Below are 25,508 nucleotides of genomic sequence, written 5' to 3' on the forward strand. Positions count from 1 at the left end.
ATACTTGCAGAGTTATAGTTTTCCCGATCTGGACTGACAGCTGTAAGAATAATGTACATGAAAAAGATTATTATTATAATCTATCAGCCTTATAGTGATAGTTTACAGAGATGTGCTGAGATCTCTAAAAATTGGCCTCCTTTAAGACAGAATGAGTGCAGAATTAAAGAATACAATCAGGGATTGTCCTTATAGGGGAAAAATTATACAAGTGAAAAATGAAATTAGAGGTAAAATATTAAGCTTTCTTTGAACAAAGTACCAAAAATTAAATTTTTCATGATCAGAAGGGTACGTGGTGGTGTTTTACTGAGGGGAAGAGGCACAGTTGAAGCTTAGGATCAGATACATTCAACAACCTATCTATACAGAATTCCAGGGATGGTTTTCTTCCACATCTGAACAGTTACAATTCTTATAAGGATAAAAAATAAGATCTCAGGTATATGGCAGACATATTAGCAATTTTTCCCCAAACTGGTTCCAAACCTTTCTGCTGATGAATACAATTCACAAAACTGATGCTACTTTATCTTGTGGTACACAACGGGAGGCGAGTCTTGTGGAAATGTTAGTTCTCTCTTCTCTCCTTAAAAGCCTTGTGAACTCTTTCCTTGGGAATAGCAACCTGCCTTTCAAAGAAAGCTTCTCATAGCCGTACAGATGTGTATGCTCTGCCCCAGATTCTAAGGAATTCCCTACATAAAAAGCAGTCAGATTTGAAAGTTAATCAAACTTAGGTTTTACTCACTTATGTCTATACCACCTTGATAGTCAGTCTCTTGCAATCAATAGTAAGAATTTCCTGTTTCAAGGCCAATTTTATTTAATGTGTGTAACAGGGCAGTTTCCACACTTAGAGCAATATCATGACAGTGATGTTGTATCAAGAACTTCATGAAGTTGTGTGAAGCAGCAGGTGCTGTTCTTGTTTGGTTTTATATAAAATACTGTTGTTTTCATCTCAGAGTGCACTGAAGTTTCCATGAATGAAAGAAGTACATACAGCCTTAACACAAATTATGGAATAAGAATGTGATAAAATAATACATTTATTAAATTTATTCAGCAGCATCATTTTCCAGTTGTCTTTTCTAATCAAAGTACATTACAAAGTAATTATAAGCATCCTAATCAGAAATAGTATATATTTTGAGAGCTCAGATATAAAACAATCAAATAGCAAAAATCTCAGTGATTATAACTTTAGGAATATTTAAGGTATATGAGTAGCTAGCCAGGAATGCTGAATAACATGTTCCTGCAGAGACACTCAGAGTGGTATTCAAATGGTTCATGTTGTGGAAACTCCCTTGACTAATTAATAGAAAAGCTAATAAGATGTACAGTGTATTCTGACAAAAGGTTACAGAGATAACCATAACTACATAGAACGCACTAGTAGAAATCGTTTCCCTTTCTATTAATGTCCACCTCAGGAAATAAATAGTCAATAAAATTAAATTTTCACATTAAAAAACCTGAATAATTTCTTAAGTGAACCAATATGTTTCGTATTTTGCTGTTTGGAAATATGTTGTTATAGAAATCTAGATACTTCACTTAATAGTACAAGTTACTTCCAGAGACTCCAGCCAAGAACAGAATTATTCCATTCCTTAACAGGAGAAATTCTCATTAAATTAAGTACTCATGGCACTAAAATCTAAATATATTAAATCTTTTTAAAAACACTATTAATGGAATGGTGTTGATTGGAGCATAGAGTAAAAATTTGTGGCATGGACTGAAAGGAAATTATTTTATCTTGGGCAGCTAAAATAGCATAAGAACATTTTGCACAGGTACCTACTCAGCATTGTGATGCTGCATTGACTCTTCCATCTTTTGTTTAACACAAGATAAACTGAGACACCCATTTTTACATACAGTAGTATATAAAATAGGAGGTAAAGATGCCCAGAGCACCAGTAGAATTTTTTAAAGGTGCCATTATATACTCTAAAGATTCTGTAAATCATTAATGTTCCTAAACTCACCTTTTTTTTGGTCTTTTTTAGTTTAAACATTTATATAATGAATTTACCCCTAAAGATATGACCGATTCTATACAGACTCCTACTAGCAACATTACTGAACAAGATAATCTTTAAAAAATTTACAAATGTACAAAATATTTAACATTTTCAGACAGCTTCAGTGCAAAGATATACATATAGTACATCATGATAATTGTTCATAAAAAATAGCAATTGGCATTTGTCAAAAAACAAGGCATAGTTTCAACATACCTCTCCAGCCATTGGCTAAGAGCTGCATATATTTTTATAAAGCATTTGAATGTGAACCTTACTTTTCTGTTTATAAAAAATATATGTGCAAATGGATGTGTCTAATTTTCCCTAATCTGTTACTTCATTATACCACAGAGTCCTCTTTAACAAGATTGGCGGTGTCTTTGAATGTGTCCTCTGTTGCTGAGTAGGATAAGGGTTGGTCTCTCTTCAGAGTAATCCTGGGAGGCAGTGAAGGAGAAGGGGCTGGAACATTTTCTGTGCCCTTCTGCTGTTCCTTTTCCATCTGAAACAATAATCATAAAATCCAAGTTTACATTCTAATGTACAGAACATAAAATCTTAACTTTCAGAAATGTTATATAAATATCCAAATATTTTGCTAAAGTGTCATGATACAAGTTATTTCTGCAAATTACCGCTTGCAACAAAAATTCAACGTTAATTTCACCCCAGATGGTTCAGATGAGTAAATACACCACTACACACTCCACACATTGGGACTTCTATTTTAATGCTTAATGGCAGGGCTACCTTTATATACCTACATGCACATACATGACTGTAGATAACATTGGCACTACTATTGTTTATAAACAGTTATAAATTCATGTTGGGGAAATGAATCCCTGGCTTCCTGAACTCACTCTTTCACCTTGTTCAAGCATTAGAAACCTAAATTATTCACAAAAGTCAGCTAGATTTAGTCATGTGACTGTGGGACTGAGGTTCTCAAGTCACATCGGCTATCTGGAAATTTTTAATTGTAAGATTAAAAGGGCTTAAGTCCAAACCTTCACACCCAAGCCAGGGGAACATTCCTCCAGCAGACATATCACTCCCTGGCACACCATCTTAAAAGAACTGTCTGATCCATACATACCATTGAGAAAATAGAGCTGGTACAGAAGCAGGGATGCAGTGCACAGAGCTCCTGAACTTCTGTGCAATGCTGAAGACTGAAATGAGAGTGCAGAAGTAGATGCTTCACTCCCAGTGCAATACAAGAGCCTCCCACTTGCACCAGTTCCCTGAGCTGTACCACAATGGACCAGCAAGATGAAAACAGTGCCTGAGAACCTAAAGCAGGAACAGGCCACAGTGCTTGGGCTGGGTATGCAGAGATGTTGGCAGTGCAGCTGTGCTGCTTGAGCTGGATGCCTGCTGAACACCTCATTCTGCACAAGACTACAGATTTTCTGAAAATCACTTCAATCTTTCCTTGACCTGGGCTGGAATTTCTGTGCTGCTTCACTCAGCGGCAGAATCTACCCATAATCTTTATCCTAAGAAAGCAAGAACAAAGTCCAGCAGTACATTAGCTGAAAAATTGAATTATGCAGTATTAAACAATACCTCCGCATATATTGGGTTTTCGAAATTCGTGTTTTGTTTCATTTTTCTCTTGAAGAAACTCCACTTTGATTCCTGAAACAAAAATTATTAGAACTTTACACATTTGTCTCAACATCTTTGTTGTTGGATTTCACTTGCACTGACTGCTAACTCAATGATTTCAACAGTGTGTTCTTACATGACCATGCTGTAATTCAAAACATGAGACCCAACTTTCTTTTCTGCTAGAGTACCAGTTATGGTTATTTTATCTATAGCACTTTTCATAAAGCTAGGCCAGAAGACAGTAAAAGTGATTACATTAATTCAAGACAGCCTATCATTCCAGATCGGTCAAAGAGGAAAAATCTTGAAAGCAACACAAAAGAAATACTCAGGGATATGAAACTACAACAATAGGCTGACAGAGCTGTCACTTCAAAATTCATCAGAGGTCCTTTTTAGTGCCCAATGTGTGAAAACATTCCTGAAAACAAGTCACTATCAGCTCATTCAGATGGATTTTAAGATGTAAAAATGTACTTTCCATGAACCATTAATAATCTAGATGAGGCAATACTATAATCTTGATCATTAAAATGTCCTGTAAAAACCTAGAGAACAAGTGTCTTAAATGTCCTTGCTAGCACTTCTGAATATGAATAAAAATACAAATATATGTGAAAGAAATTATGATGTAAACTAAATTTCTTCTTTCACGTTTCCCTGCCAAAACCCCCTGGGTTTCCATTTTTTTAAACCAAAATGGGAGGGAGATTAAAAAGCCCATACTCTGCTGCTTTTATCAAGGTATAATTCATTAGGGATTTACAAATAACTGTTAAAAAGTCCAAAGTAAAGCCTTAGTTATAATAATTTCTGCTGGAGAGCAATGAGAATTCACAAGAATTTCATTACAATTTTCAGACTAATACCTGCCCTCAAAATGAAGCACAACAAACAGCAAAAGGAAACTCTCTGCTCCAGTCTGTTCACTTCAGAATAACTGTGTGGGACAGGAAGAGGAGGGAGTTTAATCCAAACAAATCCTTACTGTGTGCCCTGGGCAATCACCTATTGACATAAACCTTGTAAATATGGTCCAGTTAGCTGGAATTGATGCAGATTATGTGCCAACTCCATGGTATTATTTAAAGAGAAATGGAACTATACAGCAGCTTCCCTAAGAACTTGATATCCCTGATTTGGAGCACAAACCAAACAAGGCAGCCTTAGAGCAGTTCTGTGTCCTACCTGAGGTGGATCTGCACCCTGAGGGGGTTCTGCTGGACTAGCAGAGATCACAGAGGCATACACAGGATTTTCAAAGTTTTCATTTTCTCCACTACTTGCTGCTGCAACCTATAGGAGAAGAAGAAGAAACAACATTCTTATAAGAAGAAACAGAAGGCATAAAGGAAAAGGAAAGATGAAAGTAAGTTTCTTTTACATGTGTTGGCCGAGCGACTGTGGCTGCACTGGCTGTGCTGGCTCCACCATCTCTGGTTGTATACATGGGATTTTCAAAAGTGATTGGCTGTTTCCCTGACTCCACTGCAAAGTTTTCATTCTATAAAGGAAAAATATAAACAAAATAAAACAACTACAGTGCAATATGCCCATCCATATTTCTAGGAATTAAGTTATAGCCCAATTCTTCATCTCAACAAACAATGCATGTTTATTTTCACATCTCTAACACCTGTTAAAAATCATAATGTTAGTTCACCGTCCATTATTTTACTCTCTAACTTAGCAGCCTGCACCTTTGATTGTTCCAATATTACTGAATTTTCTAGCTAGGCCAAAAAACCACCACATTTTAATAATTGAATTAAAGTATTTTATAACAAGGAAAAATGACTCTCACAAATCACACCTTTGACAGGGAAGATATCAAAGGAGGCATAATTCCAAAATATATATTCCATTTTAGAGATATGCCATTCCATGACATACCAATTAATAAGCACTATCTGAAATATATAAGATTGGGATTCATTCATTTTCTCCCAACAGGAAGATATTTCTTGAGACCAAGCAGTAAGTACATCTATTTAGTTACAACATCCAAGTTATGCCAGAAATAAAATGTTTCACAATCTTTAGAATATCTGTTACTACAAATCCACACCTTGCCCATTCATGAAGACCACTTTGTGCACAGCAGCTACTTCACACTTATTGTGCCAAACCCTGAGCTAAGGTGCTTTTATCAGGAGGGCAAAGGTGTGGAGTTAAGTATTTAACAAGAAAATACTTAGTGACACATAAGGATAGCAACCCTGGGATAGCCAGCTGAGCAGTAACAGGTAGAAGGGTAATGAAAGCAGAACTCCAATTAGACTCACTTGTCCTGCTCCTTGTTGCAGCCTCATTACAGGAATAATGAGGAATAACATGGGAGTAGTACATCAGCTAATTCCTTAAATCTGCCTCATGCAGGCTGCGTGCCATAAGGATTCACACTCTGTGTTATCAGGGTATAGCTCTTTACCACACAATGAACTCTTGCTGGCTCCCTCAAATTAGCCTGTCTTGGCTAAGAGCAGCTACACTGAAAAATATCACTCTGCAATCTCCTCCTGGATATGTGATGTTACAACTTTAGAAGGCACATCCCATATTTCTTCAATGCTGTAACCCAGTTATTACTATGCTATAAACACTCTGAATTCTTTCCCAGCGAATTATACATGGCTTTGTTTTTTGGGGTGTTTTTGGCTTATACTCTGAATACATAGTGAGAATTAGTGCCACTGAAGCAGAAATAGCCTGTATCTAGACGTGTTATTAGTAAAGCAAAAACTGCATTAGTTGAACTTCAGTATGTCAATATTAGAGCAGAAAGAGGAAAATACAGTAAAGTTTTTCATGCATGGAAAAGATATGAGGCAACATTCAAGCCTAAAGCTATTTTCCCACTATTTACTGAAATATTTATATGGTTGTTTTGTTACACAAGTTGCATACTTTTAACAGAGTGTGTTTTTTCATCGAGAAAAATGGTCATGTTCATACTATAAGCTTATCTTCACTATGTTTCTTTGCATATTAATTCACTTCAATTTAACTTTAAAATATATCTAAATCTTGAGAGAAGTCACATTATTTTGAAGAACACTCTACATTTGTCCTTGCCTTCAAGTTACAAATCTGTATTTCAGGAAATTATCAATTGTTATTAACTTCTTTTCAAGAATGCATTTCTCATCTCACTATCTTTTTTACATAAAAGACTTCCCTCTTTCAACTAAAAATTACATTAAAACACACAATTTATAAAAAATATTTCAGAAATAAACCTTACCATTTGCATTGCTCTGTCTATAGCAGAGTCTCCTCCAAAGCCAGAGACTCCTATGTCCATACTCACATCTGCTCCAGATCGGAAAGTAACACCATTGCCATTTTCAGACGATTTTACAAGACTACTTAAACTAATAAAATAAAAAAAATAAAATAATAAAAAAATAAAATTAAAAAAAAAAATTAAAAAGGACAGATGATACAGAAATAGCTTGTAAATCAAATTCTTCTGGTTGTTACAAGCTATCAAGGGCACCAGGAAGTAGTATTAGAAGAAGCATTAGTTCAACAGGATTTTTTTAACCTAAGCTAGCCCATTCAGAATGATCTTAAATATCTTTGTGTGCTCACATAGACATCAAAGGAACATGATGAACTACAACTGCCCCAAAATTTACCTATATCTTTGACTACTCCTACTTTAGTGTTGCTTTACAAATGTATTAATACACTCAATTTTTAAAGTTCATTAATTTTTTTTTAAATGCAGCTGAAATAGTATACAAAACTGTGGATATAATTCCAGTAATACCTGCAATAAAAAGGCATTTATGCATGCAAATCATGAACATATATAAGCAAATGGTCAATCTGCCTCTAGATTTATAGTAAGCACAAGTGCACATGAGATTTGCATGACAAATACTGGAAATGGACTGAAAGAACACTGTCAGGCTAGAAATAATAGCAGCAGTGCAAGGTATCAGTGAGTATCCACATACAGGACCTTCCGCACAGAACTCTGAGCATGCAACTCCCCACAGCCATGCAGCTACAAATCCACTGCAGAGTTAACCTTTGAGCTCATTTGTTAAATTTGCCTAACATGAAGGACAACAGAAGCATTGAAATAATCTTTCCAGTTGTGTGACCAAAACTCTTGGCCCACCACCGATGCACTGACCCACTTGTACCTCAGCTGATTCAATTTTAAAAAGTGTAAATCTTAGCTATGCCTCCTGTGCATGGACAAGTCCCATGTTAGGGGTAACAGCTACACTATAGTTTGAGTTAACTCTGAGTAAATCCACGAGTCAACAATTTAAAGAGGGACTGAACAACAGAAGCACTAAGGCAAATTCATGGCAGAAATGAAATCTGGGCATCAAGCTCCACAGACAAAGCACAGACATCTCCACTTCACCCGGCCTCATAACTTACATGAGAAGTTTTATTGGGCAGTAAAGTTCAAGTTAGCACATTAAAATTTCTACTTGTTCACTGCCTTACACAGAAGATGTTGATGCATTCAATGAAGGAAGAAACAGGGAACTGCAGTGAGCAGCTTGGAGATCTCTTACAAACTTTTTTGTTCTGCAGAAATGATCTGCACAAAAACTTTGCCCCAATTTAAGTACATGAAGTCATAAGTAAATTTAATTAGTTCCGTGTAATCCCTCAGTGAGGAAGCAGTTATAGCTACATCCACATTATTGATTACAACTATTTAATTACAGTGATTTAAGACCTACTACTGTGAGACTAAATCAAAGGCTATGGAAATACTGCTTTATGCTTTTAAAAACATAGTTTGCTAGCAGCTATAAAAATCTCAAAGCATCATATTCTGACATCTTTGGGTTTTTAAAAAATAATTTTAAATAATTACAATTTTTTTCCTTTATCTTCTTTTGATTTAAAGCATCAAATATTTTGAATGATATTTCATAAAGCTGTTTCTACTGGAAAATATGACTGTCAGGGAACCAGGAACCTAGAAAAAGCCCAGGGTTAGGAAGAGATAGGTAGAATTTCACTATACCTACCCTGCATTATTTTTAATTAGATTAATTCAGTGTTGCAGACAAGCTCGGCTTTTCAATGTAAGGAAGATCTCTTTACCAGAATCATCTTCTGAAAATGTTTTATAAAAAAATCAAAACATAATGTACCTATCGTCCTTTGTATATTTTTGAACTGAATGTCTAGTTCCAGATCTGGTAAACCATCTTCTACACTGATAATTATTTAGAAAAAAACTTAGAATGTTGGAGAGTTTTATCATAGTCATTATAAATAGTCATTAGTAACATAGTAGTCATTATGTTACAAAATAATAATCTATTATAATACTGGTTGAGAGAAAAAAATCCATTGGATCTGATGCAGCACTGCACTTCTTATATTCCAACAAAATGAGCATGTCAAACAAACTGCATTTTTCAGAAACATTTAGAAAAAAACAACCCATACATTTTCAGTGCACAGACATTCCAGCTATGAAAGCCTTCAAAACGTACCTTGGTAGCTTGGGAAGTGCTGGTAAAAGGGAGCCTGTTCGTTTGTAGTTAAAAAAGCCTCCAGCTGCTAACACTCCAATTATTATGATCAGTATGACTGTCAGCAACACTGCTACTGCTGCTACCAAAGACAGAAGAATAAGCAAACATCCAAGCAACAATAGTTCAATGTAAAAAAGAGCACAGAGAATTATAAGCTTGACCCTGAACAGGTATCATCATGAGATATTATACAATTTTTAGGTCAAAATACCAAATGTGGTATATACTTGAAGCTTACTTGTTCCAGGAGGCACTCCCTTGGACAATCCTATTTCACAATAATTCCCAGTGTAACCATAAGAACACCTGGAAATGTAAGAAGAACAATTGACTGACTGGCTTTTATTATGCCTAGGATTGCAGCTTTATTATTATATTATGTAATTTTTACCTATTTGCCATAAATTTTAACTCCATATTCAGAAAAAATATATATTTCACTGACTGCAATGGATGTCTGCTATATTTTAGAATTGGAAATGGAATGTGCTGAGTTGGCAAACTAGTCACTGAAGTCAAAAGATTCGGTTTCAGCAGAGCACCGGTGACCTCTACTGGCTGTTCCAAGCAGCATTTATTGAGCATTGCTTCTCTGTTTCTCACAGGTTTGGGGTTTTTGGTTGTTTTTTGTGCAGAGGTATAGACTTCTACTAGAAACTTCAGAGGTTTGCCTTTCCGGTTTGTTTGTTTCCAAACTGATGCATTTACATTGCTTTTTTGCTGATACTTTTATGCATATGTTTTTCTGTGATTGTTACAAACATGCTAGTGTAGATGTATGACACCTTCTGAAGCATTTCCAACATACTACAAAGAGTTTAATTGCTCTGTGGAACAAAATCAGCATAATCTGACCAGGAATAGCCTAAAACTTGCACTTACTTGCACTTTGGGAGACCACTTTCATCTATATAGCATGTTCCTCCATACATGCACCTGCATGCTGGTGGCATTGTGGGAGGGGATTCAATAGCTGCAAAATTCACAAGCCACATACGTGTTATCAAGACATCAACAACAACAACAAAGAATACTACCATAGACCATTTTATTTGTTGCTACAAAACTTCTGTTACTCTTTTTTTTCTGCCAAATTAGCTTATTTTAACTGAAGTAAAACCTGTTCTCAGAAAATAATTTATTCAGTAAAAGTAGGCATTGAAAACTCAAACGCTGTATTACCCATCACTGCCTTCTGCCTCTGCAATGGAGAAGAGGAGACACAGGGGGAACTCTCACTCTACAATGACCTGAAGGGAGGTTGTAGTCAGATAGGGGCTGGTCTCTTCCAGGAAACCAGTGACAGGATGAGAGGGCATGGCCTGAAGCTGTGCCAGGGGATGTTTAGGTTGAATATCAGAAAGCACTTCCTCACCAAGAGGGTGATCAGGCATTGGAATCGACTTCCCAGGGAAGTGGTGGAGTCACTGTCCCTGGAGGTGTTTAAGGAGTTTCTGTGATTCTGTGAATGTGTCCTACAGCCACCCTTCCATTCAGAGCAGCGATACTCTATCTGCTTTGCCCAGACTCTTTCATTTAACCAGCCTGGGGCTGCACAGAGGGACAAACTCTGACATATTTACTTATGAGGAAAAGTAGTGGATAGAAATCCAAATACAAGAGGGTCTTCCAAGCTCTCATAAATCCTTACAACGAGAGTGAGAGAGAAACCCAAAGTCCTCACAGTATTCTGCCAGTGCAGAGCACATGCTGACAGGCTGGCACCAAGTAGCACAGAAGCCTGTTCTTTATCATGCCCTTTTCTCAGCTGCCTGGACTGGTCCGAACTACAAAGGTTGTTATGTGGGAAAAAAAAAAATAAATAAATTGCACTAGTCTTCAGGAAGAGCTCAGGTTATGCTGTTGAAAAGTATAGTTCACATAGCAAAAGCTCTTGATCTTACACGTAGGCTACAAATTAAGGGTAGACTAACATTGTCTTAAACCAGTAAGTTAGATGATAACACTTTTCATAAATTTTTTATCAGCTGCAATGTGCTTTACAGCTAAAATTCCTCAAAAGTAGGTGAGATTCAAAATGGGAAATGTACAAGTCTTTTGGACTGTGTTTGTTAGCAACTGCAGTGTGGGAAAAGCACCAAATAACTCAATTGTATACACAAAAGCTGTATTTGGTCAGCACATCAATTCTGGTACAGTTTGCTGGCTAAAAAAATTGCTTAAAGTTAAGATAAAACTAAAGTTTAAAAAAATGGAGACAGTACTGTATATCCTATTTGCTGTATCCTCTTTTCTTCAAAATAAGGTCAAGCAGAGTTTTCTTAACTCCTGGACATTTTATGTACATCAGTTTCAGAAAGAATTACAAATGCAGTGTCCTCAGAGCAACAGCAAATGCTATAAACAGTATTATTGATCCCTAATTTAAACGCATATTGTACACTTCCATTCACTAGCATATCATGTTATTAGCTCCTCTTCCAGGAGGACAGGAAAGAGCATTAACAATTAAAAAAAAAAATTAGAGGTAAGGCAGTGTAAAAAATTATGACATTTTCTCTTTTCGTGCAAAATGAAGACAAATAAAAAAAATTAACCACAGAAAAAATGCCAGACAATGTTATATAGCATAAGTTATTAGAGTTATGTTGCAAGGACAAGTACAAGGACATCTGGCAAGCACTCACATCACTGCAAGCTGTGAATGCAGACTCACAGTTTGAGAAACAGTCCTGCAGTGGTATGCTTTTTCTTCTCAGGAAAGGCTGAGCAATTCTCTTTTATTGGCACTCCTAGAAGCACAGTGGGGGCTCTGCTGCAATGCAACAGCCAAGCAGTGACTTTCCAGTGTGTAATAATTATCTAGCAGTTATCTCTGTTTACACTGTGAGCAATGTAAGCTTTGTTTCAGGATGCTATTCTATTCTATTCTAATGCTCAAACAATTCCTTTACAGAATTTATCCATAAATGTAAACCATAATTTGCCAGAAATTACCTAGTAATGAAATCAATGCATTTGCACAAAATGAAAATATTTTGGAATTTCAAAACAAAAATTGGAAACTGAGACTAATATTGGGATAAAATAAAACATACAAGGTGACCACAAATCAGTGCTGGCTGAGAATACAAGCCAGATGTCCTGACTTACCAGCATCTATAAAATCACCTAGCTTGTACTGCCACATATACACATAATGAAAGCAAAGGAAGCTATTATATATGCTTATGTGTATAATTCAGTAATATATTTGAATTCCTACAGGAAAGCTCCCTTTGCTTTCATTTCCAGTTTGACAACTTATCATACCTGCATCACACTCTGTGCTGCTGCCCTCTATGAATCGAGTCCCTTGGGGACAAGCGCAGGTGTACCCTCCTGGTCTCAGTAAGCAGAGGTGACTGCAGACATCTTTACAAGGATTAGGCACTGAAAATAAAAGTGATAAAGACAGTTTAAGAAGCAACGCAGCACATTGCTGTACACTGAGGTACAGAGCAGTTTCTTTAGTAGGTCAAGAGAGGTTCTCCTCCCCCTCTATTCTGCATTGGTGAGGCCGCACCTGGAGTATTGTGTCCAGTTCTGGGCCCCTCAGTTCAAGAAGGACAGGGAAGTGCTTGAAAGAGTCCAGCGCAGAGCTACTAAGATGATTAAGGGAGTGGAACATCTCCCTTATGAGGAAAGGCTGAGGGAGCTGGGTCTCTTTAGTTTGGAGAAAAGGAGACTGAGGGGTGACCTCATCAATGTTTTCAAATATGTAAGGAGTGAGTGTCAGGGAGATGGAGTTAGGCTCTTCTCAGTGATGAACAGTGATAGGACAAGGGGTAATGGGTGTAAATTGGAGCACAGGAGGTTCAAGTTGAATATTCGAAAAAATTTTTTTACTGTAAGGGTGACAGAGCCCTGGAACAGGCTGCCCAGGGGGGTCGTGGAGTCTCCTTCACTGGAGACATTCAAAACCCGCTTGGACACGTTCCTGCACGATGTACTCTAGGTGGCCCTGCTCTGGCAGGGGGGGGTTGGACTAGATGATCTTTCGAGGTCCCTTCTAACCCCTAGGATTCTATGATTCTATGATTCTATGATTCTTAGTCAGTACTGTATCTCATCACTATCACACACCAAAAATCTAAACCAGTTTACATCCATTTTTAAAACAAGGGACACCCAAATACCAGACTTCTATCAGAACCTTTTCTCTGCCTTTTCTTACGTTCTTAAGGGAGAGACTATTGCTGTAAGGAACCAGCACAGCACCAAGAAGAAACTGAACATCTCCAAGCAACATGGAGCTTTCTGATTCTGCAAGTTGAAACACCTTTAAAGAAGGGGCTGCTGGAAATCCTCCCCTGTGATTACTGTGGACATGTTGCAGCTGAAATACCCTTCTTGGAGGCAGTATTAAATGGCCAGCACTTTTTATGTCACCAGGATAAATTCATATCGTGATTGCTACCTCTATGACAACCCCATAAAGGAGAGGAAGAAAAAAGAAGACAGGGTCTTAAGTTAGAGCTAAGAGTAGTAAGTAAGAGCTCTTAAGTAAGAGCTAAGAGACTAGAGAGCAGTGTGTGGCATTCCACTGTTAATTTCACTTCACATATGCAGAAAATACTTGCCAGCCTCTGTTCCATTTTTTGGTTTTCAGAAATTAATATCATCCATACTGATAGGCTCATTATCAGAAGATTACTAAGCTCTTTGACTACATCAGTACCAACTTTGATGTCACAGCAAGGAGTGGCTCACCAGGATGGGCTGATTACCTACCCGACTGATTGTATCTGTGCTGGTGATAGACACGCACTTGAGTAAGCCAGGGATTTACAGTCAGCACTTTCACTTTTTCTCCATTTCCAAATTTATCTTTCTTCCAGACTTCTCCTCGTTCTTTAGCTATCCAATATAAATGGCCTTCGAAGACATCAAGGCTGTATGGACTGCCTGCTTCTCAAAGGAACCAAACAATAGACTGTCAGCAGGCAAATCTCAAGCAGAAGTTATAAAACAACTGTTCGTCTTCAAATTAAATATATGAACCAATCCTTTCTTTTTAAGACATTTGTAGCTATATATATGCATATCCTCATGTGCCTGACCACTATATGCCACTGTACCTGAAAACTACTTAACAATATTCATAAAAAAGAAAGAATCCAGTTTTCTACATGGTCCTCTATTTGGGTCATGTAAATTACCATCAGGGAAGCTATTTACTAGGCATCATGAGCTCTGAACCTGGTGTGCCATTTTTCCTTGTCTAAGGGGGAAAAAACACTACAAAGACTTACTCTGAAAAGCTCCTGCATGTCACCCCAATTGTGAAGGCCAAGTGCTTGTATATTAGCTTGTATATTTGTTACTGTTATATAAATTGTGTAGTAAATTCTTACCTCCATGTAATACTATGGTTCTGTCTGTCCCATCAGGTCTCATGGATTCAATAATATTTTCTTTAGAATCACTCCAGTAGATCCTATCATTGTTCAAATAATCTATACAAAGACCTGTTGGCCAGCCAAGGTCTTCAGAGACCAGAGTTTGCCTTTGTTGTCCATCCATCCAGGCACACTCAATCTTTGGCTGCCTTCCCCAGTCAGTCCAATACATGAGCCTGAAAGGACAGAACCAGAATTTAATACAGTTCAGAATATGGTCAACATGATTATCCTTTGAAGTTTCACAGAAACTCTCAGTTGTGGAACATAAAACTGTTCAGAAACCTTTGCTTTGTGTGATCAGGGAAGTCAAAGAGATTTCACTGAACAAGCTTGTTTCAAATACAGAAAATAAATACCAAAGGAAAAATGTTTACATCTTGTGTCCTGATTTGGAAAGAGAGTGGTTTTAATGACAGTTTCTCATTCTAAGTGAAAGAAATGACTGTGAACACTGAAGATCCATCAGTCATGATAAAGCTGCACAGCCCAAGTGACTTCAGGGAGCCATGCTGCTGTATGTCAGCTGAGAGAAGAGAATCTTGTGCTGTCTGGTGATCCATCATATAATACAAAATGTACCAGTGCATTTACATTGCTTTGCTCTGTGAATGAGGCTATGTCTGTATTTCTTGGAGCTAGTTACAGAGACATCTGGATCAGTTTCCCTGTTTCAGTAGTAACAGTGGGCACAAAAATGTCATTTCTGCAGCATTGTATTTGACCTAACTGGTGTAATCACCAACACAAGCACCTACATGAAAACTAATCCTAAAATACTTTCCCATGTACACAAGTTTCCAAATATCAGTAAAGCGGAACTCCAGAAAACATTCCTTTAGTCTTTCCTGTAAAGTTTACCATTGAAGGTTTTTTTGGTATTGAATAGCATTGCAAATAATTCTGGGGAGTCCTGTAATACTTACCCACGTTTTGGATTGACAGCAATAGCTGCTGGTTGATCAAGCAGAGAAAAGATAAGCCATTTTCTGTACCTCCCATCTAATTTTGCCACCTCTATGCGATTAGTCCCAGCGTCAGTCCAGTAAAGGTGTCTGAATTACATAAAACAAATCATTCCCAAGGGAAATAGTTCATAATTGGAAGAGGGAAGAAAAACTTTTTAAAAGAAAAGATACATAAAACTTGACAAAATTATTATAATGAAGCTGCATTGATTACATCTTAACTTTTTCAGTCTGGAACATAGAGACTTCAGGTACAGGTGAGTTTAGCAAACATTATATATGCTCTCAATACTTTTCTCCTCTGACAAAGTTTCCACAGCTGCCTCTTTTCCCTGTCAAATGATCTTCATTAAATGGCTACTGAGAACTTTCATTGTTACTTTTAAGCATCTGAGGTGACTCATAAGCATCTCTGAAGAATCAGTTTTCTAGGATAAAATGAAGTTCACCACAAATAAAAACCTATCTACCATGTAATTTATACAGCAACTCTGAAGGTATGCAGCTTGTTAGTCCACAGCACCTCTCTAGAGTTGTCTTCTGACAGAGATGTTGATGAACAAATTGTTACTGCAGCTAACACAGATGCTTTTAGTTCTTACAAACAGGGCACTCAATCTGCTCTTATTTGAATTTCACTTATCTTTATCACCATGGCTTTATTTTTTTTTTTCAGCTTACATAATAAACATACTCATCAGTATGCATTCACTAACCACTCATTGCCTTCTGATGGAATAAATTATCTCATAATTGGCTTGGGAATGAGAGAAGATCCTATTAATTCCTATTTTGCAGGTGGGAGAAAAGACTAAGTGCCTCAAATAGAGCATAACAGCTTTTATATAATATGTGGACTTAAATATGCCTTTTTAAGATACATTTCAACCTCATTTGGCTTTTCAAGTGGCCTGCAGTTCACAAAGCAAACAGCAAAATGACCTTAAGGCTAGCCTAGACCCTTATACATCTCTCTCATATTTAAAAAAAATTTTTTTTCCCTATCATGATTGGTGTAATTTTTCAGGGTAGCCTATCTCTTAAAGCCATCCAGACTGGCCTTTTGCTGTTCTAGAAATCAGAATGACTTACTGCATGATCAACTCTGTAACTATTTCTTAAGACACACCACCTAACACAGCATACATCACCTAACACAAGGAGTCTACATAATGAAACCTAGATGTCAGGCCCCAAACTGGAATAATTCTTTTCCTAATACATTCCTACTCATATAATAGCTTTTTGAATAATTAGGAAAAAAAGCTCTATTGCCACAAACGCAATTAAGAGTTAATATCTGTATTATACTTAGTACTAGGTAGTATGTAAGCGTTTTCCAATTATATTTTGATTGAGGACATAAAAGGTAAAATATTCATCCACTCTTTTGGTAACCATGTGACAGAGGGGAAACAGATAGCTAGGTCCCTTGTTTGATTTTTCATCTTTCCAGTAGCATCGTGCCTTACGATGTCTTAACATCCTTTTCTTCATTCTATTGACTGAATTATCAGGATATCCAAAATTTATCAACAGCATTCAGAAACTGACTCATCTCTAGAACTTCTGTCAAGTCAGCTTCAAACAGGATTCTGACTACATTTCATAGTACCTATCTACAAACATCAGAATGCTCTCAACATCATACCAGATGAACTACAGCTATGTCTGTCCACCTAATCCAACAGTCATATTGCAAATAAGAAATGACACCAACACCACTCATAAAGGTCACACCTTGTTCCCTGCTTGTTCCCTGGAGCTTACCTGGATCCTTGAAGAAGAACCCATCTGACATGAATACTTTACTTGATGCACAACTGACCTGCCAGCTGTGGGTCAATACAAGATCCCTCAGAGAATGTGTGGTGCATTCAGCAGTGTGCATTTGACATTTTAACCTGATTTATGGGCAGACACATCTTACTATTTTCTTTGGAACTTTGGAACCTAGTCTTTGAGACTAGATATCTTCAGAGATAGTTCAGAAGGAAGAAGGAAGTAGATTTTGGATTGCCTGATCAGACCCTTGACACACACAAAGTACATATTTTTCAAGCTTTTCAGTGTACTTACCTTCCAACCCAGTCAACAGCTAAACCATCAGGATTAACTATGTATTTGAGATTCAAGTCAACTTCCTTTGTAGGATTATTCCTACTGCTGTCAAATGTGGGCAGATAAGCACGTTTGATGGCTCCAAACTCAGAACCCTGTGCCAGAATGCTGAAGTATACAACACCTTAAAAAAAAAAAGATGACAAAGATAATTTTTAAAAATTTCTAGTTATTCCATATTTTTGCAAAATTCTAATCTTTGAGGCTCTTCTGTGGAGATACCAGACCCATTTATTTATGAATAACAGAGTTGTTGATTTGATTCAACTACATTGTTAATGTGTAAATTCTTAAGCCATTCACCACAGGTAAGATGTACATCTAAAAATCATCTTGAATATCCAGAAACATGTATCACATTTTTCAAGAGTAGAATGTCTTAGCTTTGAAGCCGTTGCACATGAGTTTGAGAGTAATTTAGTCTCTTGTGACCCTACGAGGCAAGTATGGCTCAGGACAGTGGCCCTGTGAAAAAGGCAAAAGCAGGGAAGCCAATAAAGAGGCAAACATGTAAGCTAATATATAGGGATCTATCAGATGTTCCTGCTTAGTATAAGGATTAGTTCTTTCAACTGGAGCCAGGTTTGGGTGCTGGCAAGAAGAAAAGGAAAGGGTTAACTTATACCAATCTTCTACTGCACAACAGAGACACAATTCCATTGCTCAACTCACACCAAAACATAAGGAAAGCCAGAAAACATCTAGCTAAACTAAATTGAAGTGTTAAAATTAATCATACTAATGCTGAAGAATGAATAGAGGGGAGAAACACATTCTATGAAGAATTGACCAGTTAATTTAATTTTATTTTGCTTTCCAGTGTAAATTAAATACCTATGCTGCAGAAATGCATTTTTTTAACCAACTATTGCACGGTGGAGCCTTATTTTTCTACACATACTCACTCAGGCCTATCCCTTCAGGGTCCCAGTCATAATCCAGAGCTTGGATGCGCTCCTGATTATCAATATAGTCTGAGTACTGTTCTGATGAGATATTGTATCTTCGGATCCGCACATTGTCTGGCAGCAGTAACAATGGAGGATTACCTGGGAAACGATCATGAATTCAACTTTCACATATTTTTCATTTTAGAATGAAAAAGGAACAGTTTAAAGTCTTTTCTAGTCAAATCTAATCTGGGGTTTTCACAATTTCTGTGAGCATAAGAAGCAGAAGGAACACAGTTTCTTCCAAAGCTTCAGAGCTATTCAAATGTCTTTGCTTTGTCAAATTCATTAAAATCTCTGGAAACTCTTACCACTGATGATAGTATTATCCTTTTCACCATAGGTCTTGTGAAGTAGTAGTCATTAAGACATAATTCCTTAAAGATTATTAAAACATTACACTACTGACATATCACCAGCTCACACCTAAAAATCAGAATGCTGCTATACACTGTGTAGTTCAGTTTCCCCCCTCAAAGTACAGGAAACAATCTTGAAAGTATGAATAAACTGCTAGTACCTTGAGTCACAACCTGAGTTCTTCTCCTTGAATCTCATTAAATCCTAATGTCTCTATATGCAGATTAATGTTGTTCTAAGCACAGGTGATTTTAGGGTTAGTCTCTAGTACTCTAAAAACTTGACTACAGGGAGTATCAGTCCCATCTGGCTGATTTTGCTGGTGAGAAAATTTAATTGTTCAGCCCTTTTGCTAAGGTTCAGTGTCCAGCTGAAGAGACTTAAAGCCTAGGCTTTCTTCCAGAGAAGTCCTCCTACATTAATCAGGTCTTCACAGAGCCAATGAGAAATGACAAGATATTCACTTAGGAAAGTGAATCTACCTGTGCCTTTTCCAACTAACAATGCTCAATTTCCTCTGAAGTGTTCATTTGAATACTTTCCCTGCCACATCCCTGCCACTAAGCCACATCCAGCTGTGGGAGAATAAGGCAAGTGACTATTCTTTAATGAACATAGAGATCAGTGTAGATGTAGACAGCATTTCCAGTACACACACTATTACAGGAAAAAGGGGGCCTAATACTCCATATGTGTTCTGAAAACTGATCAGGTCTGCAGCAGGCACAGGCACAGGAAGCCCTCATTAATGAGTACTGTGAGCTTGTACTGCAAAGAGCAGCACAGTTCTGGGCATAGATAAAACTTCAGGGACAACAGATTTCAAGATGTTATCAGCTACAATCATGTTATCTCCTATCCAGTTAGCCTTAAAACCTTTCAGTGTCTAGATGTATCAAATTAAACCTGTGAAGAAAGGTTTCAAAGCACTAAATTTCTGACACAGGCACATAAAGAGCCAACCAGGCAGAAACTCAGGAGCAAATGACCTTTCGTACATTCAGTCTCATGCTCAACAGTAAATATTTGCTGAATTAGCTCCTGGACTGGAAACTCAGAGACATGATTTTCTTATATAATTTTTCATATTACAAATATAACTTCTAGTTTTCAAAACCTCCAGCAACACACACTTGCAGGCAAAGGTTTTATGTTCTAAATTTTACCATTTAACTAGGCACACCACTATTCAACTCATGTAACTGAAAGCTGTTAAAGTAAGTACTTCCCTAAATACAACATTGCCTCTGTCTCTTACATAATACTGCCACATAGTCATATTTTTCTATTTTCTTCAGCTCTTTATTACTACTTTTCTATTCTATTATTTTCTGAACCAACTCTGCATATTCAGTGACTGTGACACACTGTAATCACTGCACTGAGGTATGATAGAAAGCTAATGACATTGGCTAAAATCTTCTGATTTGCATGCATTAGGCCATGAATAAATAATGAGTGTCAATTTGTCATCAAGCTGCCTTTAATTTGAACTAGATTTGTGCAACTTTCTTCTGATACATTATTCTGTTGAGAAAACAAACTTCAGGAATAAGCAACATTAATTTTTTTCTGATGACATTTATAGGATAAGAAAGGTTTTTTCTTCCAGAAAATTTCAGGATAAAGGAAGATCAGCATCCAAATCAAGATATTCTTTTTAATGTTTACAACTGGAAGCAGAGATGAGCACTTCTACTCCTGATTACGGAATAGGTGGAATACACAGATAATATTACGCTACAGAAAAAGGTTTGGTTATAATTACTCCCTTCCTAATAAAGAGGAAATTATATTCATGAAGTTGTTATACTGCACTTGCTATCAGTTAACATACCATTAGCTGCACATTGTTTCCCCTGTTGATCACCCACAGACCTGAAGCCATCTGCACAGAAACATTCATAGCTTCCTTTGGAATTCTTGCAGTCCTGGGTACATGTTCCAAAGATCTCACACTCATTGATATCTAGACATAAGCAGAGAAAAGATACTTCAAGCTTAATCTCTTCCTTCCACATGCTGGTCACTGTTACTCTGTGAAGTGATAGGTTTGTCCCTTCCCCATGTACTCTAAAAGATCAGTGACCTAATAAGGGATCTTTAACATCAGCGTCTGCAATCTAACAGAACTCATGACTAACCTACTGTTTAACGTGTTTTAACCACAGATTGCTAAAAAGTGCATTGCTTATTATCAGATTGCTTTTCAGAGAGACAGTTTTGATCATGTATTTTTGTATTAAATTACCAAGGCAAGACAAAAGATGAAGCATGACTAAATGAGATGCAAAAGTAAAGCCTTCTTGAAATGCTGAAGCAAAAATACCTAGCCACAGAAATAATATCAGCAGGAAGATAAGGGAAGAAGGGTGGCCTTTGATCATCTTTAATAAAACCACACAAGCTGTCCACAAGACCTGGGAGCAACAAACAGAAGTGTTCTTGTCAAACAGTACTGAAACATTAACTGTGAAGATACTATTTTGTATGACCGTGATCAACAGCCTTTGGGTCGACTGCTCATCATATTTTGCTTGCATGTTATCAGGGCAAAAACATGGCACAGTAGACTTTACTGGAGGTCTGTTCTGGAGCAGAACCTTCATGTAGTTTTCTTTCAATAAGAACAAAAACCCTGTCCTTCAAATTGCAAGGATGCAACAAAATCTATATACAGTTAAACAAAAACATATACCTATGGCCACCAAAAGCTTAAAATGAAACCAGTTCTCTGCTGAATGAGCCCTGCATCTCAGAAAACATGATTCAGCACCTATTTTTTTTTAGGAAGCATTTGCTAAATGTATAACAATCCTGTTAGAATGCAAAAATGGGTAGTCAAATTAGAATGATGAAATGACAGGTCACTCAACACTTCTCAATGAAAAGATATTTAGAAGACTGAAAATACCATCACAGGAGTTTCTGTTCGTTTCACTGGCCTTGTATCCTGGCCTGCAGGAACAGATAAAGCCTCCCTCATTCAGGTTGGTACAGTTATGTTCACAGATATTTTCTGCACAAGTTCGCTCTGTTCCAGGATCTGGGGAAAAACGAAAGAAATTACACAATTATAACCAACAAATAACGTGATAGCGGGGAGAAAGGTGTCATAGTTTTCATCATTATTGTCTTTGAAAATGGTTTTCAAGTACAAACATTAATTTTCTTTCCCTTTTTTCTTGCTGAAACTCATTTACTCAACTCAAAAACATCTATTTTCTAAGGCATCACTAACTAGAATAGTTTGGTAAATGCTGGTCAAGAAAAATGCCAACTTAGAATTTTAACCTCTAGAAGTAAGGGAATAGGATCAGGGTAAGAGCCATAAGCATCCAGGTGCACCTTCCTTAAAAGAAATGGCATTCTACATTACCACCAATCTGCAGCAACAGCAGAAACTACTTAAGAGACTTGACTCTAACTTCTACCTTTGCCAACATACTTCTTTCTTTCGCAATCCTTTCTTATCAGCTAAACAAAATAAGTTCTCAACTGCTATCATGCATAACACAGGCCCTATATTATTTATATTTGGAAATTAGAGAGAGGATGACAGCTTGTTCATGCCATACCTAACCTATAGCCTGGTGAATTCAATTGGTTACTGCACAGAATGCACTTTAAAATGTGCCTACAATGGAAAAGGAGAGTCAGGGATACTGGATATTCTATAAACGATAATGAAAATAATACTCTTCTCAGAGTACATTTAGAATTCTATTGATTCTGACATACTCTACATAAACACAAAGTATTTTCAAATGCAGATCTGTTATATATGTAGAAAAGATAAATAACAAATGTTTACTGACAGAGCATGTGAAAAAGATACAGGCATGGCAAAGAAATTATATTAAGCTTATAATCTCTTTTGTATCTTATAATCTCTTTTATGCACACACATCCCAATACTGATTAAGTTTAAACAGCTCAATTTCATATAAATTTAGAAGTATTAATTTATTGTATGCTTCACATACTGTCACACATACTGTCTTTTCTCTTTAACACAGGTATTTCACATTGGGAAAGCTTCAAATGTTACCACTTGATCTGCATTCACATCCACCCCCAAACAGTAGAACACCAACTGCCAGAGGGTGTCTGTGTTGCACTGTTTTATATCCTTTTTATATTCTTTTATTTTCCTTGTCATTGCATTAGGTTACACTGACTAAAGACCATTGGGCTGGAATGTGAAACAGACAAACCCCCTTCTTCAACAGGGATTGCACTTTAGGCTTCTGAGTTATTTGTATTTTGCAAGCATGCTAGATTGTAAATCACAAGGACATCATTTGGCACACTTTTATTGAAGCCACCAAAGCCTGACAAGTTGAAATTTGCAAGTACATGCTCATATTATCTGCAGCTGTCTACGTATTGACAGAAGTTAGGATTTATTTTTTTTCCAAATTCCAAGAGAATACTCTCTCTTACCTCAAAGTTTAAGTCAAAGCTTTTGCATCTTGAGGTCCCTTCCAATCTGATATTCTGTGATGCTGTGTTTCTATGATCTAAATGGATGCTACTAAATCTATAATGTATAGTTAATAAAAGTTGTGTAGAGGATCTCAGAGGACCCTCAGTATGAGGACTGGATGTCCTTACAGAATTCAGTGATCTTGTCTTTAAACAGGAAAAATAGAAGCATCCCAGTTTACTTTTGTTGTTAACAGGGCTAGAGCAACCTATGCCAGTTTAGAGTCTGCCCATAAATAATAATTCCACAGGTTGACCTGTTGCAATTATGACTGAAATATCTGGACATCCTTGCCTCTGTAATGCAGCCCATTTTCAAAACAAGATCAAACACTTTTTTGTGATGCACAAATAATCTAAGCCTAAAAAGGATGGCTCAGAGCTCTGAATTTCATATGGTTTTCCCCATAAGAAGAAAACAAAAAATATAATGTCATGGTTAATTGGATAATCCTAGCACAGACTAATTAAAAATCACTGCTTCTTTGCATGCTACTCAAGAAGAAACATGTATTTTTATCAGTTTCAGAAATTTTTATTTCGATAGAATTGTAATTCTGTATTCTCTTGATACTTTACTTACTGCAGCCCATTTCATCAAAGTGGTCTCCACAGTCATCATAATTGTCACAGACATAGTGTAGAGGAATGCAGTTTCCATTACTGCACTTGAATTCTTCGGTTGTACAAGGTTTTTGTGTTGGTTCCTTACCTACATTTGAGAAGAGAAACACTCCTGTGTCACAGTTTCAGCTACACAGTACCAACAGGCAGCACCATTCCACATTGCTAATGAGGAAGCTGATGCAATCTGGTAAAATAACAGCTAGAATAACTTTGGGAGTCTGTAGTGAAGGTAAAAGTGGGACCTCCTGACTTCTAGTCAGTTCCTCATAGACTGAAAGAATTCCTTTCAGTGTTCTAAGACAGAAGGAAAACTCCTCATTAATAGCTGATTGAACTTTCTTCTTAATAGCCCAAATATCTTAATATCTTTTAACACTATGCTTCATACATCTACTGCAGTCTTAAATAGGTTATTGAAATATTAGTAAATTATTAACTTTAGGAATATGTTACAATAAAGCCAGCAAATAATATCATTAAGCAACAAAAATATTATTAAAATTGATAATATAAAAATCAACATAGTCAATGAGAACTATATAAGATGTCTGATGGCAAAAACCTATAAAACATTAACAGAGCTTCTGCAGTATTTGTGCCTAAATATCAACAGTGTTACTGTGCCACAAATTCAGAAGTACCAGCTTCTCTATTTTAAGAGTACCAAATATCAATCCAGATATTTATTTTATGATACACCCAAACTCTTTTTCCTTGCAGTAAGTGGAGTTAATAATGAGTTTACATAATTTAGCTGAATGTTTACAGGAAGACTTTGAAAATCATGCCTTGCACTTTTCAGACAAGTCTGCTGATTTTCACTTCTTCTATAGAGACCTGCAAATAACTAGTATCAACAATCATAGTTTAAATTATTTCATACTGAGTTCTAGCTTTCAGAATTCATGTTTCATTCGGACAATTCTATAGTCCTCCGGTACTATTCAACATTAGGCACATCACAATTACTGAAACTGCTTTTCAGTTTTGTGTAAACTTACAGTGTTCCTCCTTCTCATCACTTCCATCTCCACAGTCATCCTCCTGGTTACACAGCTCATGGCTGTATATACAGCGATTGTTTTCACATCGGAAGCGGAACGGAGAGTCACAGGCAACATCCACTGAAATCACAGAAATCAAGTCAGTCACATTCTGATACTTCATGCCATTGAGTCACAAATTATCACCAATAATTTTCATCTGGTAACAATGGTATGCTTTCTATATTATAAAAGGTGTGGAGGCATTCACACCCAATAAATGTTTTCTCTACACACTGATCATGGTATGTTAGGCATTACACTTTTTTTGTTGTTGTTGTTAGAAGGTAAGTCATCATCTCTGGGCAAAGGTGTATCCTGTGGCTACACATGACACTGAACTTTCTAGATTTAGTTACGAAGTAGCC

At 36.8% G+C, this 25,508-nt stretch overlaps 1 protein-coding gene across 1 annotated transcript in view; it reads right to left on the bottom strand.

The window, feature by feature from the left end:
* Positions 1 to 1,074: 1,074 nt before the first annotated feature.
* The window catches only part of LRP2 (LDL receptor related protein 2), a 122,659-nt gene continuing 98,225 nt past the window's right edge, over positions 1,075 to 25,508 (bottom strand). Inside the window, exons 62-79 of the mRNA XM_030454023.1 lie at positions 25,099 to 25,221; positions 24,054 to 24,182; positions 21,897 to 22,028; positions 20,820 to 20,951; positions 18,578 to 18,721; positions 17,631 to 17,796; positions 15,510 to 15,638; positions 14,539 to 14,759; positions 13,916 to 14,095; positions 12,455 to 12,574; positions 10,064 to 10,154; positions 9,420 to 9,487; positions 9,140 to 9,260; positions 6,901 to 7,030; positions 5,041 to 5,160; positions 4,845 to 4,952; positions 3,612 to 3,683; positions 1,075 to 2,541 (exon numbers count right to left, since the gene is read on the bottom strand). Of these exons, the coding sequence (XP_030309883.1) occupies positions 2,380 to 2,541; positions 3,612 to 3,683; positions 4,845 to 4,952; positions 5,041 to 5,160; positions 6,901 to 7,030; positions 9,140 to 9,260; positions 9,420 to 9,487; positions 10,064 to 10,154; positions 12,455 to 12,574; positions 13,916 to 14,095; positions 14,539 to 14,759; positions 15,510 to 15,638; positions 17,631 to 17,796; positions 18,578 to 18,721; positions 20,820 to 20,951; positions 21,897 to 22,028; positions 24,054 to 24,182; positions 25,099 to 25,221 (2,348 nt within the window). The 3' untranslated portion in view covers positions 1,075 to 2,379. The remainder of the gene's footprint in view (positions 2,542 to 3,611; positions 3,684 to 4,844; positions 4,953 to 5,040; positions 5,161 to 6,900; positions 7,031 to 9,139; positions 9,261 to 9,419; positions 9,488 to 10,063; positions 10,155 to 12,454; positions 12,575 to 13,915; positions 14,096 to 14,538; positions 14,760 to 15,509; positions 15,639 to 17,630; positions 17,797 to 18,577; positions 18,722 to 20,819; positions 20,952 to 21,896; positions 22,029 to 24,053; positions 24,183 to 25,098; positions 25,222 to 25,508) is intronic.

The sequence above is a fragment of the Calypte anna genome, chromosome 7, assembly GCF_003957555.1.
Source record: "Calypte anna isolate BGI_N300 chromosome 7, bCalAnn1_v1.p, whole genome shotgun sequence".
Classification (NCBI taxonomy): Eukaryota; Metazoa; Chordata; class Aves; order Apodiformes; family Trochilidae; genus Calypte; species Calypte anna.